The sequence below is a fragment of the Stenella coeruleoalba genome (assembly GCF_951394435.1).
Source record: "Stenella coeruleoalba genome assembly, chromosome: 3".
Lineage (NCBI taxonomy): Eukaryota > Metazoa > Chordata > Mammalia > Artiodactyla > Delphinidae > Stenella > Stenella coeruleoalba.
Genome location: NC_137148.1, coordinates 162,743,525 through 162,760,678, shown reverse-complemented (window position 1 = coordinate 162,760,678; position 17,154 = coordinate 162,743,525). Strand labels below are relative to the sequence as shown.

At 55.2% G+C, this 17,154-nt stretch overlaps 3 protein-coding genes across 8 annotated transcripts; all 3 read right to left on the bottom strand.

Moving 5' to 3' along the window:
- Positions 1-296: 296 nt before the first annotated feature.
- REX1BD (required for excision 1-B domain containing) lies at positions 297-4,387 on the bottom strand. Of its 5 annotated transcripts, none has more exons than XR_013827718.1 (5): positions 2,852-4,387; positions 2,675-2,757; positions 2,166-2,394; positions 1,075-1,224; positions 297-521 (listed from the first exon to the last, which is right to left on the bottom strand). XR_013827718.1 is itself a non-coding variant. In XM_079917872.1 (5 exons), the coding sequence occupies exons 1-5, from the start codon at positions 2,951-2,953 to the stop codon at positions 522-524; spliced, it is 510 nt and encodes a 169-aa protein (XP_079773998.1). In that variant the 5' UTR covers positions 2,954-4,387; the 3' UTR covers positions 297-521. The 5 variants fall into 5 exon arrangements, 4 of the variants coding, with proteins under 4 accessions (XP_079773998.1, XP_079773996.1, XP_079773997.1 ...); XM_079917872.1 differs by having other exon boundaries at positions 297-540; positions 1,148-1,224; XM_079917870.1 differs by having other exon boundaries at positions 1,148-1,224.
- Positions 4,388-4,504: 117 nt separating this feature from the next.
- UBA52 (ubiquitin A-52 residue ribosomal protein fusion product 1) lies at positions 4,505-6,964 on the bottom strand. 2 transcript variants are annotated; one of them, XM_079917874.1, is made up of 5 exons: positions 6,907-6,964; positions 5,886-5,999; positions 5,533-5,619; positions 4,781-4,883; positions 4,505-4,695 (listed from the first exon to the last, which is right to left on the bottom strand). In XM_079917874.1, the coding sequence occupies exons 2-5, from the start codon at positions 5,986-5,988 to the stop codon at positions 4,602-4,604; spliced, it is 387 nt and encodes a 128-aa protein (XP_079774000.1). In that variant the 5' UTR covers positions 5,989-5,999; positions 6,907-6,964; the 3' UTR covers positions 4,505-4,601. The 2 variants fall into 2 exon arrangements, with proteins under 2 accessions (XP_079774000.1, XP_079774001.1); XM_079917875.1 differs by having other exon boundaries at positions 5,886-5,996; positions 6,907-6,951.
- Positions 6,965-7,135: 171 nt separating this feature from the next.
- KXD1 (KxDL motif containing 1) lies at positions 7,136-15,452 on the bottom strand. Its single transcript, XM_079917588.1, has 5 exons — positions 15,109-15,452; positions 12,425-12,546; positions 11,232-11,384; positions 9,786-9,832; positions 7,136-8,983 (listed from the first exon to the last, which is right to left on the bottom strand). Exons 2-5 carry the CDS (start codon positions 12,523-12,525, stop codon positions 8,754-8,756), a joined length of 531 nt encoding a protein of 176 aa, XP_079773714.1. The 5' UTR covers positions 12,526-12,546; positions 15,109-15,452; the 3' UTR covers positions 7,136-8,753.
- Between the last annotated feature and the right edge of the window lie 1,702 nt (positions 15,453-17,154).

Genomic DNA, 17,154 nt, shown 5'->3' with positions numbered 1-17,154 from the left:
TTTTAAATAAACAAACTATTTAGGTGCCCTGACTGTGAAGGTGAGTTTGGGGCTAGAGTGGCCTAGGGTGGGGGCTGACGAGGAATCCTGATGACCCTTTGGGATGGGAATCTTGACCTCCCAGAATTTCTGACTCTCTCCATGATCTGAAATATCTGGTTCCAAACTCCTTGGAGAGTGTGATTCAAAACACCAGAGTTTTTACACTCATGGAGTGGGGGAATCTTGCACCTGCCATCCCTGGCTTTGTGGGATCCCACCGCAGCACAGAGAGACAGTGGAGCAGCTGCAGACGAAAGGTTCTTTAGGTTCTTTATTATGAGAGGTGAGGCGAACTTGAAGAGGGTCAGTGGTCCGGTGGGGCATGACCCCAGCCAGCTGGCAGTCAGGGCAGAGCGCTGTACACCCCATTTCCCATCTCCTCTGGCTTGTCCCTGGGGAGCCACCATCACTCGGCAGATTCTGCATCAAACCTGAGATCCTGGAGAACCTCACTGATCGCTTCCATGGTTTTAATTACCCTACAAGAGTGGACGGGAACTATAAATAAAACCCAGATGGGGCGAATTAGCCGCCGCTGCGCAGCTCCGAAGGGGCTGTAGCCAGCCCCGGGCCCTCTTGCCTGCCGCCAAACCTCCAGGCAGCGCTAGCAGCCAGAAGGACCATTTAGGTGCCTGGGAGGATGGGTGGTCCCACGGGTCCCGAGTGGCAAGAGAAAAGGCCATCTTGGGTGGGTGTGTGCCATCAGGAAGGTGTGCAGGGTGACTGTGGCACATGTCTAGTGGGTGTGCACACGTGTGCGCTTGGGGGGCCAAAGGAAGGAACGTGCAGGCGTGTGCCTGGTGGGGCCTGGGCGACCATGTCCAAGCTCGGAGTTGAGCCATGTGAGCAGGATTGGTGTGTATGAGGTGCGCAGCTGTGTCCTGGGAATGCACAGCGAGTCTGGTGTGAAACTGCATAGCGTGTGTGCTGAGGGAATGTGTGTAGTACATCTAGGAGTCACCAAGTGAGTACTCTGGCGTGCACACCCTAAGGGTCGTGTGCAGATCTGCCCTTGCCAGCCCTGGGGCGCACCTGGCTGGGGGTGGGTGCCCAAGGGTGCATGTGCAAATCTAGCATGGTCAGCCCACTGGGAGGCGGTGCTCACTTCATCTTCAGCTGGTGCATCTGCAGGTTGTCCTGCCCAGTCAGCTCTGGCGTCCCCATCAGCTGCAGCAGGGCCACCTAGTTGGGGAATAGGCAGCAAGGAGGATGTCACAACTGGCAGAGGCCACCCCCTGCCCTCCCACATAGTAGGGAGGAAGAGACACTGAAGCACCGGGAAAGGCAGCGCAAGGGTGGGGCCACAGCAGGCGCGAGTCTCAAGGGGCGGTACTTCGCGCAGAAGGAATCTAGGATTACGTTTAGGGGGGCTCCTGAGGAGAGGGGCCGAGTGGGCGGGCCCTAGAATCAGTGCAGAGCGCAACATGGGCATGACCTCATGTAGGCGGGGAAGGGGAACAGTGGTGCAATCTCAGGCAGCGATAGGTGGGCGGGGGCGGGGGTGGGGTGGGGTGGCTGGGTTGTGAGGGTTGTGAAGTAGGCGGAATCTCAGGGACCAGCCGGGGAGTTACAATCCCTAGACTGGGATTGCGTCTCTAAAGCAGCGTGGCCTGGGAATCCCAGCGTAGAGTGTGATGTGGGCGTGGCTTCACGTGGAGTTGGCCTGGGAATGGTAGTGTATCTTGGTCAGGATTGGCTGTAGAGGCAGAGTAGGCTGGGCCTTGGATCCCTAGCGGGAGGAACAGAACCTAGTACCCGGAAGGGCACCTGGCCTGGAAATCCAAGGCCCCCAATCAGCAGGGAGTTGAGTACCTGTCCTGGGGCATTGGGACAAGCCGGGGGGGGGTAGGAGCATTGTAGGGTCGGGGTCTGGGATAGAGTGGGCGTGTCCTGGGACTAAAGATCTGGATGAAAAGTGGGGGCGGACTAGGGGGCTAACCCTGAGACTCTCCAGTGAACTTAGTGGATGACTGAGGTGGGGCAGGAAGAGGGGGTGCTGGGGCGCCAGGGGCGGGGTTCGAGGGAACGGAATCTGGTCCCTCCCCCAAGGGGTGCACAGTGGGCCATGGCCCGAGAGACAAGCCGAGGAGTAGGGGGGATACATGGAGGGGGCGGGACCTAACCGTGGCCAGGCGCGTCTCCTCCAGCTGCTGCAGCCTGCGCACGTGGCTCGCGAGCAGCGGCTGCGCTCGGGGTCCGGCTAGCTCGGCCTCCACCGCCAGCACCTCCCGCGAGGCGGCGGCGAAGGCCTGGGTCACCTCGTGTACTGTGCTCCGGTAGCGCGGAAAGTCGTAGGGCGGGCCGCTGCTCAGGTACTGTCGGTGGCCTCTGCGGCAGGCGGGGATCCTGAGGCTACGGCCCCGGCTCTCAGGCCCTGCACCCGCATCGACCACCTGAAAGCCCTCCAAGTGTCCCCTAAACCCCAGAGTGTGGAGGACGTTCTGACTCCCGCAGGGTAACCCGAAACGAGCCCACTCCCGCGCACGCGGAAGGGAGCGATCTGGTCTCCCCGCAAATCCCGCCCCACCTCTGACACCGCGGCCCCGTGGGGACCCAGTTCCTCCCCCGAGGCACGCTCATCCCCGGAGCGGGCTGTGGGCTGACCCCTCCCCTCCCCTATGCCCTCACTTACTCCTCCAGCCGGCGAAAGGCCTGCGCGCGCTCAGCCTGCAACTGGTGGATGCGCTGCACCAGCGCCCGTATCGCGGCATCTTTCTACGGGGCGAGGGGCACGGCTAGGGTATGAAGCCGGCGCCCCCGCGCCTGCACCGCCCGCCCCGCGCCTGTTCCCGCTCGGGCTCGAGCTCACCCAGAGCCACACCAGCTGCTCGCGCTCCGGGGCTCCAGTGGCTCCTGCATCACCGGGCACCGCGGGGACAGCGGACTCTGCCGCGGCCTCAGTGATGATCATGACTGCGCAGCTCTGGTCCCACCCGGGAGCAGGTTGCTCCGCTGCGCCTGGCGCCCCCTGCAGGCCCGGAGGCCTCTGGAGCCAGCTTGTGGCGACCAGCTAACCTGGAGACCCCGGGGGAAGAATGGGGAGCGAAGACTGGGGGCTTCTCAGGCCTGACACCCTCCACCCACCTCCACCCCTGTGCTTGTTCCCGACTGGCGCCTGCCTTAACGTTTTCGACCTTAAATGTACGGTTCTGTATACAGCAAGGCTGTCCTTCGGCTTGTTTCTATGCAGCTATGTCAAAACCCGACTTCAGGGCTTCCCTGGTGGCGCAGTGGTTGGGAGTCCGCCTGCCGATGCAGGGAACACGGGTTCGTGCCCCGGTCCGGGAAGATCCCACATGCCGCAGAGCGGCTGGGCCCGTGAGCCATGGCCGCCGAGCCTGCGCGTCCGGAGCCTGAGCCTGTGCTCCGCAACAGGAGAGGCCACAACACTGAGAGGCCCGCGTGGAGAAAAAAAAAACAAAAACAAAACCCGACTTCACTTCCTCACATCCCATCCCCACTAATATAAAGAAAATTGAATCCAAGAAGTGATAGCCATCATCTAATGCCACAAGGTTGTGACAAGAGTGGGATTTGAACGCAGGTTCTGACACCGGAGAATTCCAAGTCACTGGCACCCACAGGTTCTGTGTGAACTGCTTTGAAGAGGGGGGCCTGTGCAAAAGGCCCTAAGGTGGGAGTCAGTGCAGGGCTGAGGTCAGGGGTGGGGGGTGGGAGGGTTCCTATTAAGTACAGAGAAGACCTGGGAGCTGGACATACACTGCCTAGTTTGAGCTTCAGGAAGCCTCCTCCTCCAGGAGTGGACAGAGGGTAGACCAGAAAGATGGTGGTGGCCTGGCCTTAGGGAGGAGGGGGCAACTGACAAAAATGAAACTCAACTGAGGCCTGAAGTGAGAGCCTTTAGCTGGTACTCCAGGTCTCAGCTGTTCTCAAGCATCACTGTCTAGGCCTGGGTTGTCACCTATAGGAAGCCCCCATCACCCCAAGACAAATAAAAGCATGGCGTTGTCAGGGCACTACAAGCCCTCACCTGACAGACATCAGTCTTGGGTGGGACTCAGGAGCTCCTAAAGGTCAGTCAAAATTGAGAACAGGTATTTTACGCTAGGTGGGGTGTTCCTTCCTACCCCGCCATCCACCTACACCCAAACACCTCCAGGCCCCAGATGTGAGCGTTGTTAATGTGCCTGACCAGGTCCCACCAGTCCCTAGGCTGAGGTTTTTATTCCCATATTACAGATGACAAAATCCAGATAGTTGGGCTCACTAGGCTATGTGGCAGAGAGCCAGGAGTGAGACTTGCCTGTGCTGTGGTTATGACAACTTTAGACATGAAGGGCCGAGACTATGGTCAACTTTACAGATAAGACAACTGTAACCCAGGACAAAGGACCCCCAAGAGCTATGAAGAACTGAGTGACAGGAAGTCCCTAAGGGAGATGCCCGCACCTCAGCGACCTCCCCACTGGACAGACCAACCACATGGACAACCAGTTACTGCTCCAGTCAACGAAAGGGAAACTTTACTGAGGCCCCAGGGTCATGGGGCTTAGGCAGGAGGCCACCCTGTGGGCAAAGAAGCAGCCGGTGGAGGGGCCTTATTTGACCTTCTTCTTGGGGCGCAGGTTGTTGGTGTGGCCGCACTTCTTCTTGCGGCAGTTGACAGCACGGGGGTGCAGGCGAGCGTAACACCTGTGCAAGGACACGAGCGAGTGGTGAGGGCACATCCCGACCCCCAGCAGGGCCAGCCCACACCCCCAACCTGAAGAGTACATACTTGCGGCAGATCATCTTGTCGCAGTTGTATTTCTGAGCGAGCTGGCGAAGGGAAGGCTCGATGATGCCACCTCGCAGACGAAGCACCAGGTGCAGGGTGGACTCTATAGGAAACGAAGGGCAGAGAGAGACAGTGACTGAGCCTAGGCTCACCACGTCAGTCCCACAGGTGCAGGGCAGCCTCCAGTGCCCTGCAGACCAGAGCTTCTCACGTGTTGACAGGGACACATCAGAATCCGTTGCGTGTTCTATGTGTAGATGGACACACCAGCCCAGCCCAGCCCACAGAACCTCCACCTTGTCATTTCCCACCAGTCCTCGGGGAGTCTGAGACTAATATATATATACATCAACAGTGGTGTCCATCTGGGTTTCCCCAAGGGCAAGGCAATTCTAAGTGGTGCAAGGACCTTTTATTTTCCTAGGTAAGATATTTAAATCTTTTGCTGCAAAAAGTGGTGCCGATTTTCTTTACAGTAATCACATTGAGAAACACAAACACAAGAATTAAAGAAAAAAAGTGAATAAGAACATGAGAAACCATCGCCATTTGGAAATCCTGGTGGAGATCTTGAGATGCTTTCCAGCGATGGAAACAGTACCTTACAAAGCAATACTCCCTAGCCCTATCTGATCCTCACCTTAAGAACAATCCTCCTCTACAGCCCCCTCCCGGTGCTGAAGAGGCTGTCAGCTACCCATCCTGGGTCCTAGGCCCCACTGAGGTCCTGTCTAGCCACCCCACCCTCGTACCTTTCTGGATATTATAGTCTGACAGAGTGCGGCCATCCTCCAGCTGTTTGCCCGCGAAAATCAGACGCTGCTGGTCAGGTGGAATGCCTAAGAAGAGAGCACTTCAGTTACTAAAGCTCTGGCAAGAATACTACCAGCAGATCTCCCCTCCCTCCACAGGGCTGTGCCAGGATCACCCCCAAACTGTCAAAAGGGAAAATGAGGTAGAGAGGACAAGCTGCCTTCCCAAGATCACACAGGGGAAGCACTGGCATGGCTGAGATCTGTCCAAGCACCCATTCCACAAGGGACAGCAGATCCCCAGGGCTGAAGGGCCCCCATTTTGCGGAGCACCCAGCCCCAACCCAACTCACCCTCCTTGTCTTGGATTTTAGCTTTGACATTCTCAATGGTGTCACTGGGCTCGACCTCTAGAGTGATGGTCTTGCCCGTCAAGGTCTTCACAAAGATCTGCATCTCTGCGTCTGCTGGGGAGACAGAGGGGAGAATGGCCGGATGGAGTAGTGAGCACTGAAGGTCTGAGCAGCCCGAGCTCACAGGCTGGCCAGCCTTAGTTCCTGACAGCCCTGTGCCAGCATCGACTTCAAATGCAGGCCCGCCCCAGTGCCTGTTTCCTTCCACCCTCCAAGCCGGCAGCTTCATCTTTAAAGATGGAACGAAAAGTTCAGGTCTACGGCACCACCTTGCCAAGAACGGTCTGGAGGTCCCATCCTTCCTCTCCTCCGCCAGCCCCCAGTCTGCCTGCAGCCGGGGTGGGAATCCCATCTTAGTAGCATCCCCCCAACACACAAGCTTTCCTCCCTACAGTCCCTTCTCCTTATTCCAAGCTCAGACACCCAAAACTTTGGCTTCCTTCTGGGTTACGCCCTAATCCTCAGACCACATTTCCTGCCTTTGATCCAATCCATAAGTACCAACTGCCAACCACGTGCCTGATACTTGTTTACACAGGTATTTCCGTTTTTTCACTTTCCAAGTCTAGAAAACGGCTGCTACTACCAGACTCTACTTACAGATTTAGAAAAGGAGACAGAGACCCAGCTCAAAGGCTTAATATTTTTAAATGGACTGGCAGAGTGTCTGCCACGAGACAAAGTTACAGTTAATACTCCTCCCCATTAAATCGGATATGCGCCGAAGGACACATCCTCGCCCCAAAGCCTCGTCAGATAGCTGGGGCCGGCGGAGCGGGCACGCTCCTCTTCCAAAGGCCGGCTTCCCTCCCATGGCCCAGTTCGGGCTCGGAACCCGGCCCAGTGCGCCTTGCTAAGCCGCCCCACAGGGCCTAGCTCGCCTAGACGGATTCCAGGCCGCCCCCACCGCTGCCTGGGTCCCCGCAGGCTACCGCGCAACCCTACCCAGGCCATCACCGACCTGCTCCGTCGTCTCGTTGACGAGAAAGAGAGCGGTTGAACCGGAAACCGCCGATTCGCCGCCGAGGGCGCCTGCGCACCGAGCACGCTGCGCGTCTGCGTCACAATCCGCGCCGCGCCCCGCCCTCGGCCCCGCCCCGCCCCTATGCTGGGTGCGGGCGCACGAAGCCGCGGTGCCTGTGAGCGGCCGATGCCCACCTGCCTCGGGGTGCGAGCTCCGCCCGTCGGGTCACGTAGGAAATGCCGCACCTTTCCTGGTGTTTCTGCTCGCTGTTTCCAGGCCGCCTGAAGACTGCCCGCACGTAGCGGGTGCTCCGGAAATATTTCAACAGAGTAGGGGAAACTGTTTTGTGCTAAAGTGGAGGCATTAAGTAGAGGGTCTGCAGGTCCAAGACGCAAGGGTCGAGGCAGGAGGCGGCGTAAGGGCCGAACGTGTTGGAGCCACTGGAGGCCGGCCGCTGTGCACAGATGGATTAAAGGGCGGGTCCGTACAGGAGCACGGAGAGCAGGTGGGGCTGGTGCATTCACCCAAGGAAATGGGGTGGGACCCAGGGTCTGTTTAGGATATAAGACGGAGGAGACTCAAGGATGGCTAAAAAGTGCTGGGCGCCGGAAAGCGGTGAGAACTGAGAAGTTACCTGTGGGTTTGGCAGCGTACCTTATTTCCTTGAACACTTCCCGGCGCCCCCTATGGACCAGGCAAAAGCAGACACTCTAAAGTCTGGGAAGAGGCCTTTAATAACACAATTTCTAAGTGCTCCAAAGATGAGGGGACTCTGTGAGAGTGTCTGATGGGGAATGAGACCCTCAGCTCTTTGAGGAGCCCACCTTAGGGCTGAGATTTGGAGGAGGAGTTACTCAAGGAGGTAAAGGAATAATGTTGTGGGCACTGGGAATAGCACATTTGAAGGCCTGGTTGGTGACAGGAAGTGGGGTTATTATGGTTGCCACCACTGGAGACTCCCACTCAAAGAAGAGCAGCCCACTTCTTTCCAGCTCAGTGGTGCCTGGCTGTCCATAACCATCCTGTCCCACATCCAGCACTTGCCCCCATTCTGGACTGCTGGGCCCAAGGATGGAAGGAAGCCACTGCTAGGTGCACCCTTCCCTTTTTAGTAACAGAGTCTTTTTATTGATAACTTCCCAACAGCATCTGTAAACATCGGGTACAAAAATATTCTGCTTAACTCTGTTCTTCAAGGTGGCTCGGCTTGCTCCATGGAGGCCCCAGGAGAAGCCTGCTGGGCCCTCAGGGTCCACACCGCTGGTCCGAGAAACAGGGCCTAACCAGGCTCAGTGCTGAGGGGATGGCTAATCTCTGCCTTGAGGCTTCTACAACTGTCTCAGAAACCTCTTTGAGATAATGATTGGAGAAAGTATTCAATACTGTCATTGAAGGAAGGGGCAAGGAGACCAGAATTAGTAGGCACAGGGGTGGGCTGGGGTGAACTCAGACATGACAGTGCTTGGCCACCTTGAGGAGGTCCTGACCAGGGTGCTGGGGCAGAGGACATCTGGCTCTGGTCTCTGGGAACCTTTAGGTGTTGCTCAGAGCAGACCTCAGGCCTGGCTCTGCACCCAACCCGACTCCAGCTGGACTGGTCATCCCCTGGCCTGGCAGAGGGGTCTACAGAAGAGAGATGTTCTCAGTGAGGGAGGAGGAGGAATGATAGATCCCCAGGACTTCCATACCCCAGGGAGGGAGCCTTGTCCCCCAGTGAGCCCCAAATGACAGAGTAGGGTGGCAAAGCTGACTGTCTCAAGGCAGGGTTACCCACTGCCACCTCAGACATCTGGGCAGTGGCACCGCTGCTGCCCTGAGACCCATCCGAGCTCCTGGGAGTAGGGTTACTCGCCCGGCGTCTCCTCGTCATCTGTATGGCTGTGGCCATTGATGGCAGGGGAGCCGGGCCGGACGTGGGACAGGTCCTCGAAGCCGGGGCTGAGGGAGGGCGAGACTGTGTCGGGGCTGGTGTCACATGAGCCTGTGCTCTGTTCCGAGGTGGCAATGGTTGTTGTGGTGCTGGGCGGGATGGGGTCTTCATCCTCGTCTTCCAGGAGGGACGCCTCCGGGATGTCTGGGGGAAGGAGGCCCAGCAGTTGGCTTAGTCACCATGCCAGGCACTGTGATGAGGGATTAACTGGGCCCAGGACCCCTGACAGCTACTCCCACCCCATGGGACATAACTCAGTTCATTTTACAGATGAGGAAACCGAGGTCCAAGCAGGTGAGAGGCCTCTCTTTAAGGTGAGGTAAGGTAAAGACGCAGGTTCTCTGGGGTTAGGCCTACGCGGGCCCTGGGGGCAAGTCTGAGCCTGGCTCTGCCCTCTTGACTGTGTCACCTGGGCCAGGCCCCTCACCTGCCCGTGTCTCAGCTCCCTGCTCTATAAACTGGGAATGATGGCATTGCCTTTATGCCTGTGGTTGTCAGCGGCCCTGGAGTGGGGAGCTGTTGGCCCATTCTGCAGACTGGGTAAACTGAAGCTCAGCATGGAGGACGCTGTGCTTCCTCTGACAAGTCACTGCCCCTCTGGGCACAGTCCCCACCTCATAGGTGTTTGTGGGTAACAGCCTGGCTCGTAGGGGTACGTGACATTCACTGGGCTAAGGACTGTCATCATTCTTGTCCACATTCCCTCGTGTCACCTCCCCCAAGGGAGGAGGCTCTAGTCCCAACACCTGCTCCGCCGGTTGCCAAGAAGATCAGGCCAGCACTCCCGCCCCTGCCCCAGGTCTTACTGGACCCACTGCCCACTAAGGCCCGGGCTTGGTGTCAGCCCTTGAGGTGACCTTCCAGAAGCCAGCCCTGGGCTGAGGGCCCTGGCATCCAAGGGCACAGAGCCCAGAAGCGGGATGTAGGAGCTCTGGGTGACACTTACGGCTGAAGGCCTCCGGGTGCTGCCTGGCCAGCTTCCCTTTCAGTGTCCTGCAGGGGAAGGGAAGGCACACAGGGCTGAACCTGCAGAGTGTGCAGGCTGGGCCCGGTGCAGGCCAGGAACCTCCCCGTCACTGCTTGTCATACTCTGCTCCAGGGCTGGAGGTAGGACTGGGCGCTCAGCCAGCGGACCTCCCACCCCCAGGACGGATGGCAGCTACCCAGCTGTCACCCAACTTCTGCGTGTCCTTGGTGCTGGCTCTGCGTGCCGGCTGGGCCCTCTATCTGCAATGCCTCATGTCTAAACCTCTTCTACCGGGACAACCTTCCAGGAAGCTTCCCTTCCCCTTGCCTCAACAGGCACGCCTCTGGGTGACTTGTCCCAGCCTGTCTCTCCATCCCCGGGGTGAGGATGTCTGTGGGGGCCAGGAGTGTTGACTATCCACACCCCAAACACCGAACACTGGCACTCACTAAACTGAGCTTCACAGAGAAGCACCTGCTTCCCTTTTTAACCTGGTTTTTCCTTTTTACCTGAAGTAACGCAGTTCTGTTTACAAAGAATTACAAAAGGCTCTTCAGAGCAGTCTCTCACCCTTGACTATGGCCAGCCAGCACTGTCCCCCCCAAAGTACCACTGCTGCTGCATCCCTGCCTGGGTGGACACACTTATCTCCTTCCTGAGTGACACAGATACACACAAAAGGTGTCAACCCTTGTGGTTCCTACTCTACTCCCACTCCTGCAACACCACACGTGGGCAACCAGCCTGGTGAGATGCCCCAGAAAAGATACGCTTTGATAAAGAATTTATCCGGCCTGTCTTGTGATTTCTGCACAGAGCATGCTCCAAGGAAACATGTTGCCCTCAATCTGTGGCACCTGCTCTGCCAGCAGATGCGGCTGCCCCCGGAAAAGAAGAAGCGGCACAGTCAGCCAGAAATACAGCTGTAGTGCCAGCTTGTTCCAGGCCTCGGCGCCCCAGCAGCAGTTGTTAACGGCAGTAGTGGTGATAGGAGCTCCGGGGGCCGTGTCAAGCATTCTATGTGGCTGGGGACTTGGACACCGTCTTTCTCTGTCCTCATGGAAACCAGCTTGAGAAGGACCCGCAAAACCTGGCAATCTCATTTTCCTCTTGAGAGAAGTCCTGGGTGGAGGCCAAGGGGGACATAAGGCTAGCCTTTCACTGTCTGCTCCTGCCTGCCTTTTGCATTATGGGTCTGGCACTATGTTGCATTTTCAAAAAAGGAATAAAATCTAAATTCAGAAACTCCAAGATTTTCAGATCTTCTCTAATACTAAGTGTGCAATGAAGCCTCCTAAAACAAGCTGAATCTCCCCACCGCCCTGCTATGTGGAGAGGACGGCCCTTATTGAAAAGAGGAGGAACCCTCTTTTCAGGCTCAGAGGCTCAGAGCAGGAGGCAGAGACTGGAGAGCCAAGCACTCACCTGATCCTGCGGAAGATGCTGTCCAGGTCCCGTTTCATCTCCACCAGGGTCCTTGTGTGGTGCAGAAAGCGCTCGCTCATCTGCTGCAGGCGGGCACTTGACAGGTTGTTGAAGTTGAGCAGCATCTCGTTTGTCTTCTCAAAGCGGTCCAGCCTGGTGGCGGAAAAAGGGCACCGACTCCTCTGCTCAGCCTCCAGGTCCCTGCCAACTGATCCTGCTAGGCCCTTTCCTGCTCCATGACCTTTGCGTAGACCATTCCCTTGTCTTGTGGAGCTCTACCTGGTGTTTGAGCCAGCTAGCAAACTCCTATTCAACTTTCAAAACCCTACTCAAAAATCCTACTCAAGTGTACCCTTCTCATGTAGCCTTAACCCTCTCCCTCAAGTAGACTCTTTGACACTCTGACTCCCCTAGCCCCAGCTTCTTTCTCTTGCCCAGCCCTGACACCCCGAGACCAGGAAGGTTCAAGTCTGATTTTGTCTCCCCTCGGCCTGGGAGTTCCCCAGGGTCAGGTCTGAATCTGAACTAAAGACCTAGGAGGGAGATGGGTATGCTGAGACCCAGACATATCCAGCACCACTGTCACAGGGCAAGAAAGGTAAGGTATCAGGTCTGTGCTGGGTTGTAAATGGAAGGAAGAGCCTTTGGCTTAAAGACACAAAAATAAAGCCCCAGGAGACCATGTTTCCCCCGGAAGGTTGTGTCAGCCCTTCTTCCCCACAGAGCAGGCCGGAATTAGGGTGAGGCTATGGTGGACACAGTGCCAGGCCCCGAAGAGGGCAAAGGCCATTCACAGCCCTTCCAAGTGACCCTGGGTGCTCCACAGAGACAGCCTAGGCTCTGAGAGAACAGGTTCCCAACAGGAAGTGAGCCGACTGGCTCCCTTAAATCCCCCAGCAGTTCCTTCCTTATCCCCCTCAAGTCTCCCCACCCCAGGCCTCGGGAAAGGAGCTGCTGTGGTCCCCGCCAAACTGTCCGCAGCTGCGAAACTGTCCCAGAGCCCTGCTTCCTGTGCCAAGGCCTCGCCTCCAGACCAGGAAGGAATTTACTTTGGAGCCAGCCAGCAGATTTGCTCATTTCCTTCATTTTATCACCAGTGTGGGCCCGGGGTAGAGGCGGGCAGGGCAAGAATGCTGGCCAGCAAGTGGATTCCTTCCCATACCGGGGGCCCAGGGCCCTTGGCTTCCACTCACATGTTCTTCTGGGCCAGGATGATGGCGTTGACATCGTCCGCATTCACCATGCTCAGGATGCGGCTACAGAAGACCCTCGAGGCCGAGTCCGGGGGGTCCATCTCTTCCTCCTCCTCCGCTGCCTGAAACAGGCGGGAAGAAAGTGTTTTCAGTCTGCATTAGGAAGTGGGGGGAGGTGGGATGGGGGGCTGGGAACCCCACAGGCCACCTGTCCGTAAGTGGGTCATGCCACCTGAGCCTCAGCTTTGTCATGCCAGGAACTCGGGGGTGTTTCGAGAGCCACAGGAGTTCCTATTTATAACTTGCACCCAAGCACATCACAATCCCATCACCCCTCCCACCTCCACACCTGCCCCTCTCCACGTGCCCAAAGCTACAGGCACCTTCCTCCTGCATAGACCTGCCCCCTCCTCCTGGCTGCCCCCTCAAATCATCACCCCCTCCAATGCCTTTTCTCCCAAGAGGTCTTTGATGACTACCCCTATTCTGGTCACTCATCACTTCACCTTTTTTTAATTGCTCCACTGTCTCATCGCTTCCTGAAATTATCTTAGTTATCAGTTAACCCTTTTGCCTGTCACCCCCACAGCAATATTAGCTCCAATAGAACAGAGGCGTGTGTTCTTTCTTGCTCGCTGCTCTGTCTCCAGAGCCCAGCCCAGAACCTTGTTCACAGCAAGGGATTGCCTGAATTTAGTTTTATGAAGGCAAACGGAACCTTTCAAACTCAGCTCTGAAGCTAGACTTATATCAGCAAGTTAAAGCCAAGAATTTCAGGCACTGACAGCCAGGCTGTGGGCCCCAGCAACCCAGATGGCTCTGTGGCTCTTGGCTCCCAGCTTCCCTGGCACACAGATGCTATCCCAGCAGGTGGGGACTTCCTGGACCATGCTAGGGCAGGAGGGACCACAGCTTCAGCACTGACCCTCCTAAGGAGGTTCAGGAAAAACCCAGAATCCTGACATAGCTTGGCTCTGTGGTCTGCACGTTTAATCGCCGACTGAAAGGCCCACTTGCAATTGGTTAAGGTTCACACACAGGATCAGGAAGGGCTTTCAGAGCCCACTTAACTACCCTCCTCTTTATTGAGCACCTACTGTATACTAAACAAGACACCGATTTCAAACCCTGGCAATTGTTACCATCCTTATTCATACATGAGAAAATTGAGGCTCAGAGACTGAGGAACTAGGCAGTTGTCACACAGCCAGTGAACATGGGTCACAACTCAAACACCCACAGACCACAGGATCCACAAATATGTGACTCTGACGTTCAGTAGCTACCTGTGACAGGACAGCTGCTTCTTGCAGCACCTGATTCCTGCCAGACTTCTGATTGTTTCCAGAAATAAACCTGAAATAATGGATTTCTTTTTCCTGTGAAATCGCCTCATTTACAAATGTTAGCAACTAATATTTTTCTTACCCCAACACCATAGAGGCCAAGAGTACGTATCTATTTATGCCCAGAATCTGGCTATCAGTTTGCAGCCATTACGTGCCTTCTGGAGATAAACTGCCACACCTGACGAAATCCACCACCTCCCCAATCACCATGTTTGAGCTCCTTCTATGTGCCAGGCATGGACACCCACACCCTCCACATTTCCAAAGAAGATCATGTATAAAGAGGACACTTGGGCTCTCAAAGGACAGAATGTGGCGGGAAGCCCACAGCTAGAGCCTGGCAGGTGCAGGATTTGGACCTGTGGGAAATGGTTCTGCTACAAAGATGGGCTCTTTCCTGTCTCTGGCTCCCAGATGTGAGGGCTGAGGGATTCAAGGCACACTCCCCCACCAGCTGCCTCTCACAGGAAGCCTTCCCTGACTAACATACACATACAGAGTGGAAATGACCCAGCATGGGCTCTGATCCTTGCTCCAAATATATTTATGGGGGACACACGCAGAGAGGGAGACTGTGTGACCTTGGGAGAGTCACCTCACTTCCTAGATCCATTTTCTCACCCAGAAAATAGGTATAACAAAGAATCTGAATCTCACAATGCTGTCTGTGGGGACTAAAACCAATAGTGCTAAGAGGTGCTGGGCTCGGAGCAGTCAGTTTCTCCAAGTGGAGTGTGAAGAAATCCTAGGACAGGGCCCGGGAATCAGTATTCTAATGAGGGCCTCCCTAGTGCTTCCAAGAATACAGAACAAACACTTATATAGCACTTCATTTAATCCTCAGTCTCCCCTACAAGGGCATCTCCGAGGGCACCAAAGGCTCCCAGGGGTGGGCTCAGGTCACACACCAATACGGAAAGGCGCCGCAACTCCACCCAAGTCATTTAACAGAATTTAATTTGGCTGCCCAAGCTCAGCAAAACCCGCGAGGCGGGGCGGGGTTCACAAATCCCCTCATGCCCCGCCCCTGTGAAGCGGGAAACTGAGGCCCAAGCAGGTCAACGCCCGATTCCGGGAGACACGGCACAGCCTGAACACAGGCTGCCCCAACTCCCGCGCCTCGGATCCAGACTCGGCCCATGGCGCCGCCCGCGCGTCCACCGCGCAGACGGGGAAACTGAGACCTGTGCGCAGGAGGGGTGCCCAGATGTTGCCAGCGGCGCGCCCCACCCCGCTACAACCCGAGAACCGCGCCCGACCCGGCCCGGCTCCCCAGAGGCCCCTGCGTCCCCAGCCCCACCCCGAACTCGGCCCCGGCGTCGGTGGCAGCAGCACCTGCACATCTGGCGGCCTTGCTCGCGCTTCCGGGATGGCGCTCGCGCCGCCGCGACGTCACCACGCACCATGCGTGCGAGCGCGCGTGGCGGCGACGTGCCCTGGGCTGACTTGCGTGCGTGGAGGCGCGGCAGGAACGGGTGGAGCTTAGATGCAGCTTCTATTTGCGGGTGCATCACAACAAATAGCCAATCAAGCAGTCTCTCTCGCGCCTGCGTAGTTTCCAAAGCCTGAGCTCCAAGGCAGCCCGGAAGGGGGGAGGGGAATGGGGAGGGAGGATGAAACAACCAATTTTATAGATAGTAAGACTGAGGTCCGAGAGCGGCAAGCATTCCCACAGGGTCATGTAATCCTCGAGTGGGCTGTGGTGGATCCAGACCCAAATGTTCTGCTTTCCAGGCTGGGAATCAGACTCACTCGGGTTCAAACACCCTGCTGCGTTTTTGGTAACCTTTTTCTGGGCCAGGATCCTGCATTGCATTTAGTCATGTCTCCTTGGTCTCTTCCACTCTGTGACAATTCCTGTCTTCCTTAATCTTTCATGACCTTAATACTTTGAAGAGTACTGGTTTTGTAGAACACCTAACATTATGGGTTTGTTCAATATTTCCTCATGATTAGTCTGAAGTTGAGCAGCTTGGGAAAGAATCCCACGAAAGTGATGTTTCCTTCTCAATACATCATATCAGGAGACACTGGGATGTTGATATGTCTCATTGTTGGTGACGTTAACTTTGATTACTTGCTTAAGGCAGTGTCTACCAGCTTCTCAACTGTCAAGTTACTATTTTCCTTTGCAATTAATAAGTATTCTATGGGGGGATACTTAAGAGACCATGTAAATACCATTGGTGTTTTGGTCTTGGGTTTTTTTTGTTGTTGTTTACATATTTTTCACCCTTTAGTTTTAGCATCCATTCATGGCTCTTGGCAGCAATAATGATTACTTACTATGTGTTTGCATAATGGTGATTTTTAATTTAATTATTAATTGGAATTCTGTTGTAAACAAGAGCTGTCCATTCTTCTCAATTATGTATTCAAGTATTTATATCACTATGGAGTCATGAGTATTTATTTTATTCTGTGCCTTATAATTAATTTCTATATTATTTATTTTACTGCCCCTTTAATTTAGCTCCTATGTCTTTTTAATATGTCTCCATGTTTCTGTGAGTACGTCCTTACTTTTGGCATCACAAGATGTTCTGTGCTTGCTTTGGAATATCCCTGGAATCAGCCATTTCTCCAAGGAGCCTGGTTCTGCTTCTTGGAGAATGGTATTTAGAGACCAAGATCTGGGTGCTGGGTGTGCTCACTGCTACCCACGTATTATTGCTTAGAGACCCTCTCAGCAGTCAGAGCTAGGAAATACATGTATGTCTACTAACCCATGCATATACACATACACATCTATTTTTAGTTCTGTATCTGTTCCCTTGTGTCTCTACTGAAAACCATGAGTTCATACTGAGATGAGGATGCGTAAAGTGAGATAACCCAAGTTAAATGCATGAACAAAATGGGACAAATAGTAATTGCTTGATAAGTGTTAGCAATTATCATTAGTTTCTGGGGTCTTATGAAATGTATGTTATATATTATATGTCTGATTTTTCTGTGTCTCAGTTTGTTAACTGTGAGTCTGGGTGAACCTAGCATCTGCCTCTTAAGGTTGCTAAGAGCTTGAGAGATACACACATACCCTTGGGCACATGGAAGACTCTTTGAGAGCCCTGGAATTGGCATATCTGAGTTCTAATTTCAGCTGTCACATCCTAGCTGGGTAGCCTTGAGCAAGTGGCTTAACCTTAAGAAATCATGCAGGTTAATTCCTTACAAGAGGGGTCCCCAACCCCGGGCTGTGGACCAGTACCTGTCCTCGGCCTATTAGGAAACAGGCTGAACAGCCGGAGGTGGGCGACGGGTGACCAAGCAAAGCTTCATCTGCCACTCGCCATCACTCCCCATCACTCACATTAGCACCTGAACCATTGCTGGCATTACAGCCTGAACCATTGCCCCACCCCACCCCCATCCGTGGAA

Excerpts from the sequence above, each read along its gene's own strand:
- KXD1 (XM_079917588.1), bottom strand. The coding sequence starts at position 12,525 with ATGGACCCCCCGGACTCGGCCTCGAGGGTCTTCTGTAGCCGCATCCTG. Across the intron at positions 9,833-11,231 it reads AGCATCTTCCGCAGGATCAG|GACACTGAAAGGGAAGCTGG; the intron begins GTGAGTGCTTGG and ends CTTCCCCTGCAG. Across the intron at positions 8,984-9,785 it reads GCACCCGGAGGCCTTCAGCC|ACATCCCGGAGGCGTCCCTC; the intron begins GTAAGTGTCACC and ends TCCTTCCCCCAG.
- UBA52 (XM_079917874.1), bottom strand. The coding sequence starts at position 5,988 with ATGCAGATCTTTGTGAAGACCTTGACGGGCAAGACCATCACTCTAGAG. Across the intron at positions 5,620-5,885 it reads TAAAATCCAAGACAAGGAGG|GCATTCCACCTGACCAGCAG; the intron begins GTGAGTTGGGTT and ends CTCTCTTCTTAG. Across the intron at positions 4,884-5,532 it reads AGACTATAATATCCAGAAAG|AGTCCACCCTGCACCTGGTG; the intron begins GTACGAGGGTGG and ends CGTTTCCTATAG.
- REX1BD (XM_079917870.1), bottom strand. The coding sequence starts at position 2,953 with ATGATCATCACTGAGGCCGCGGCAGAGTCCGCTGTCCCCGCGGTGCCC. Across the intron at positions 1,225-2,165 it reads AGGAGACGCGCCTGGCCACG|GTGGCCCTGCTGCAGCTGAT; the intron begins GTTAGGTCCCGC and ends TTCCCCAACTAG. Across the intron at positions 522-1,147 it reads ATGCACCAGCTGAAGATGAA|GGTAATTAAAACCATGGAAG; the intron begins GTGAGCACCGCC and ends CCACTCTTGTAG.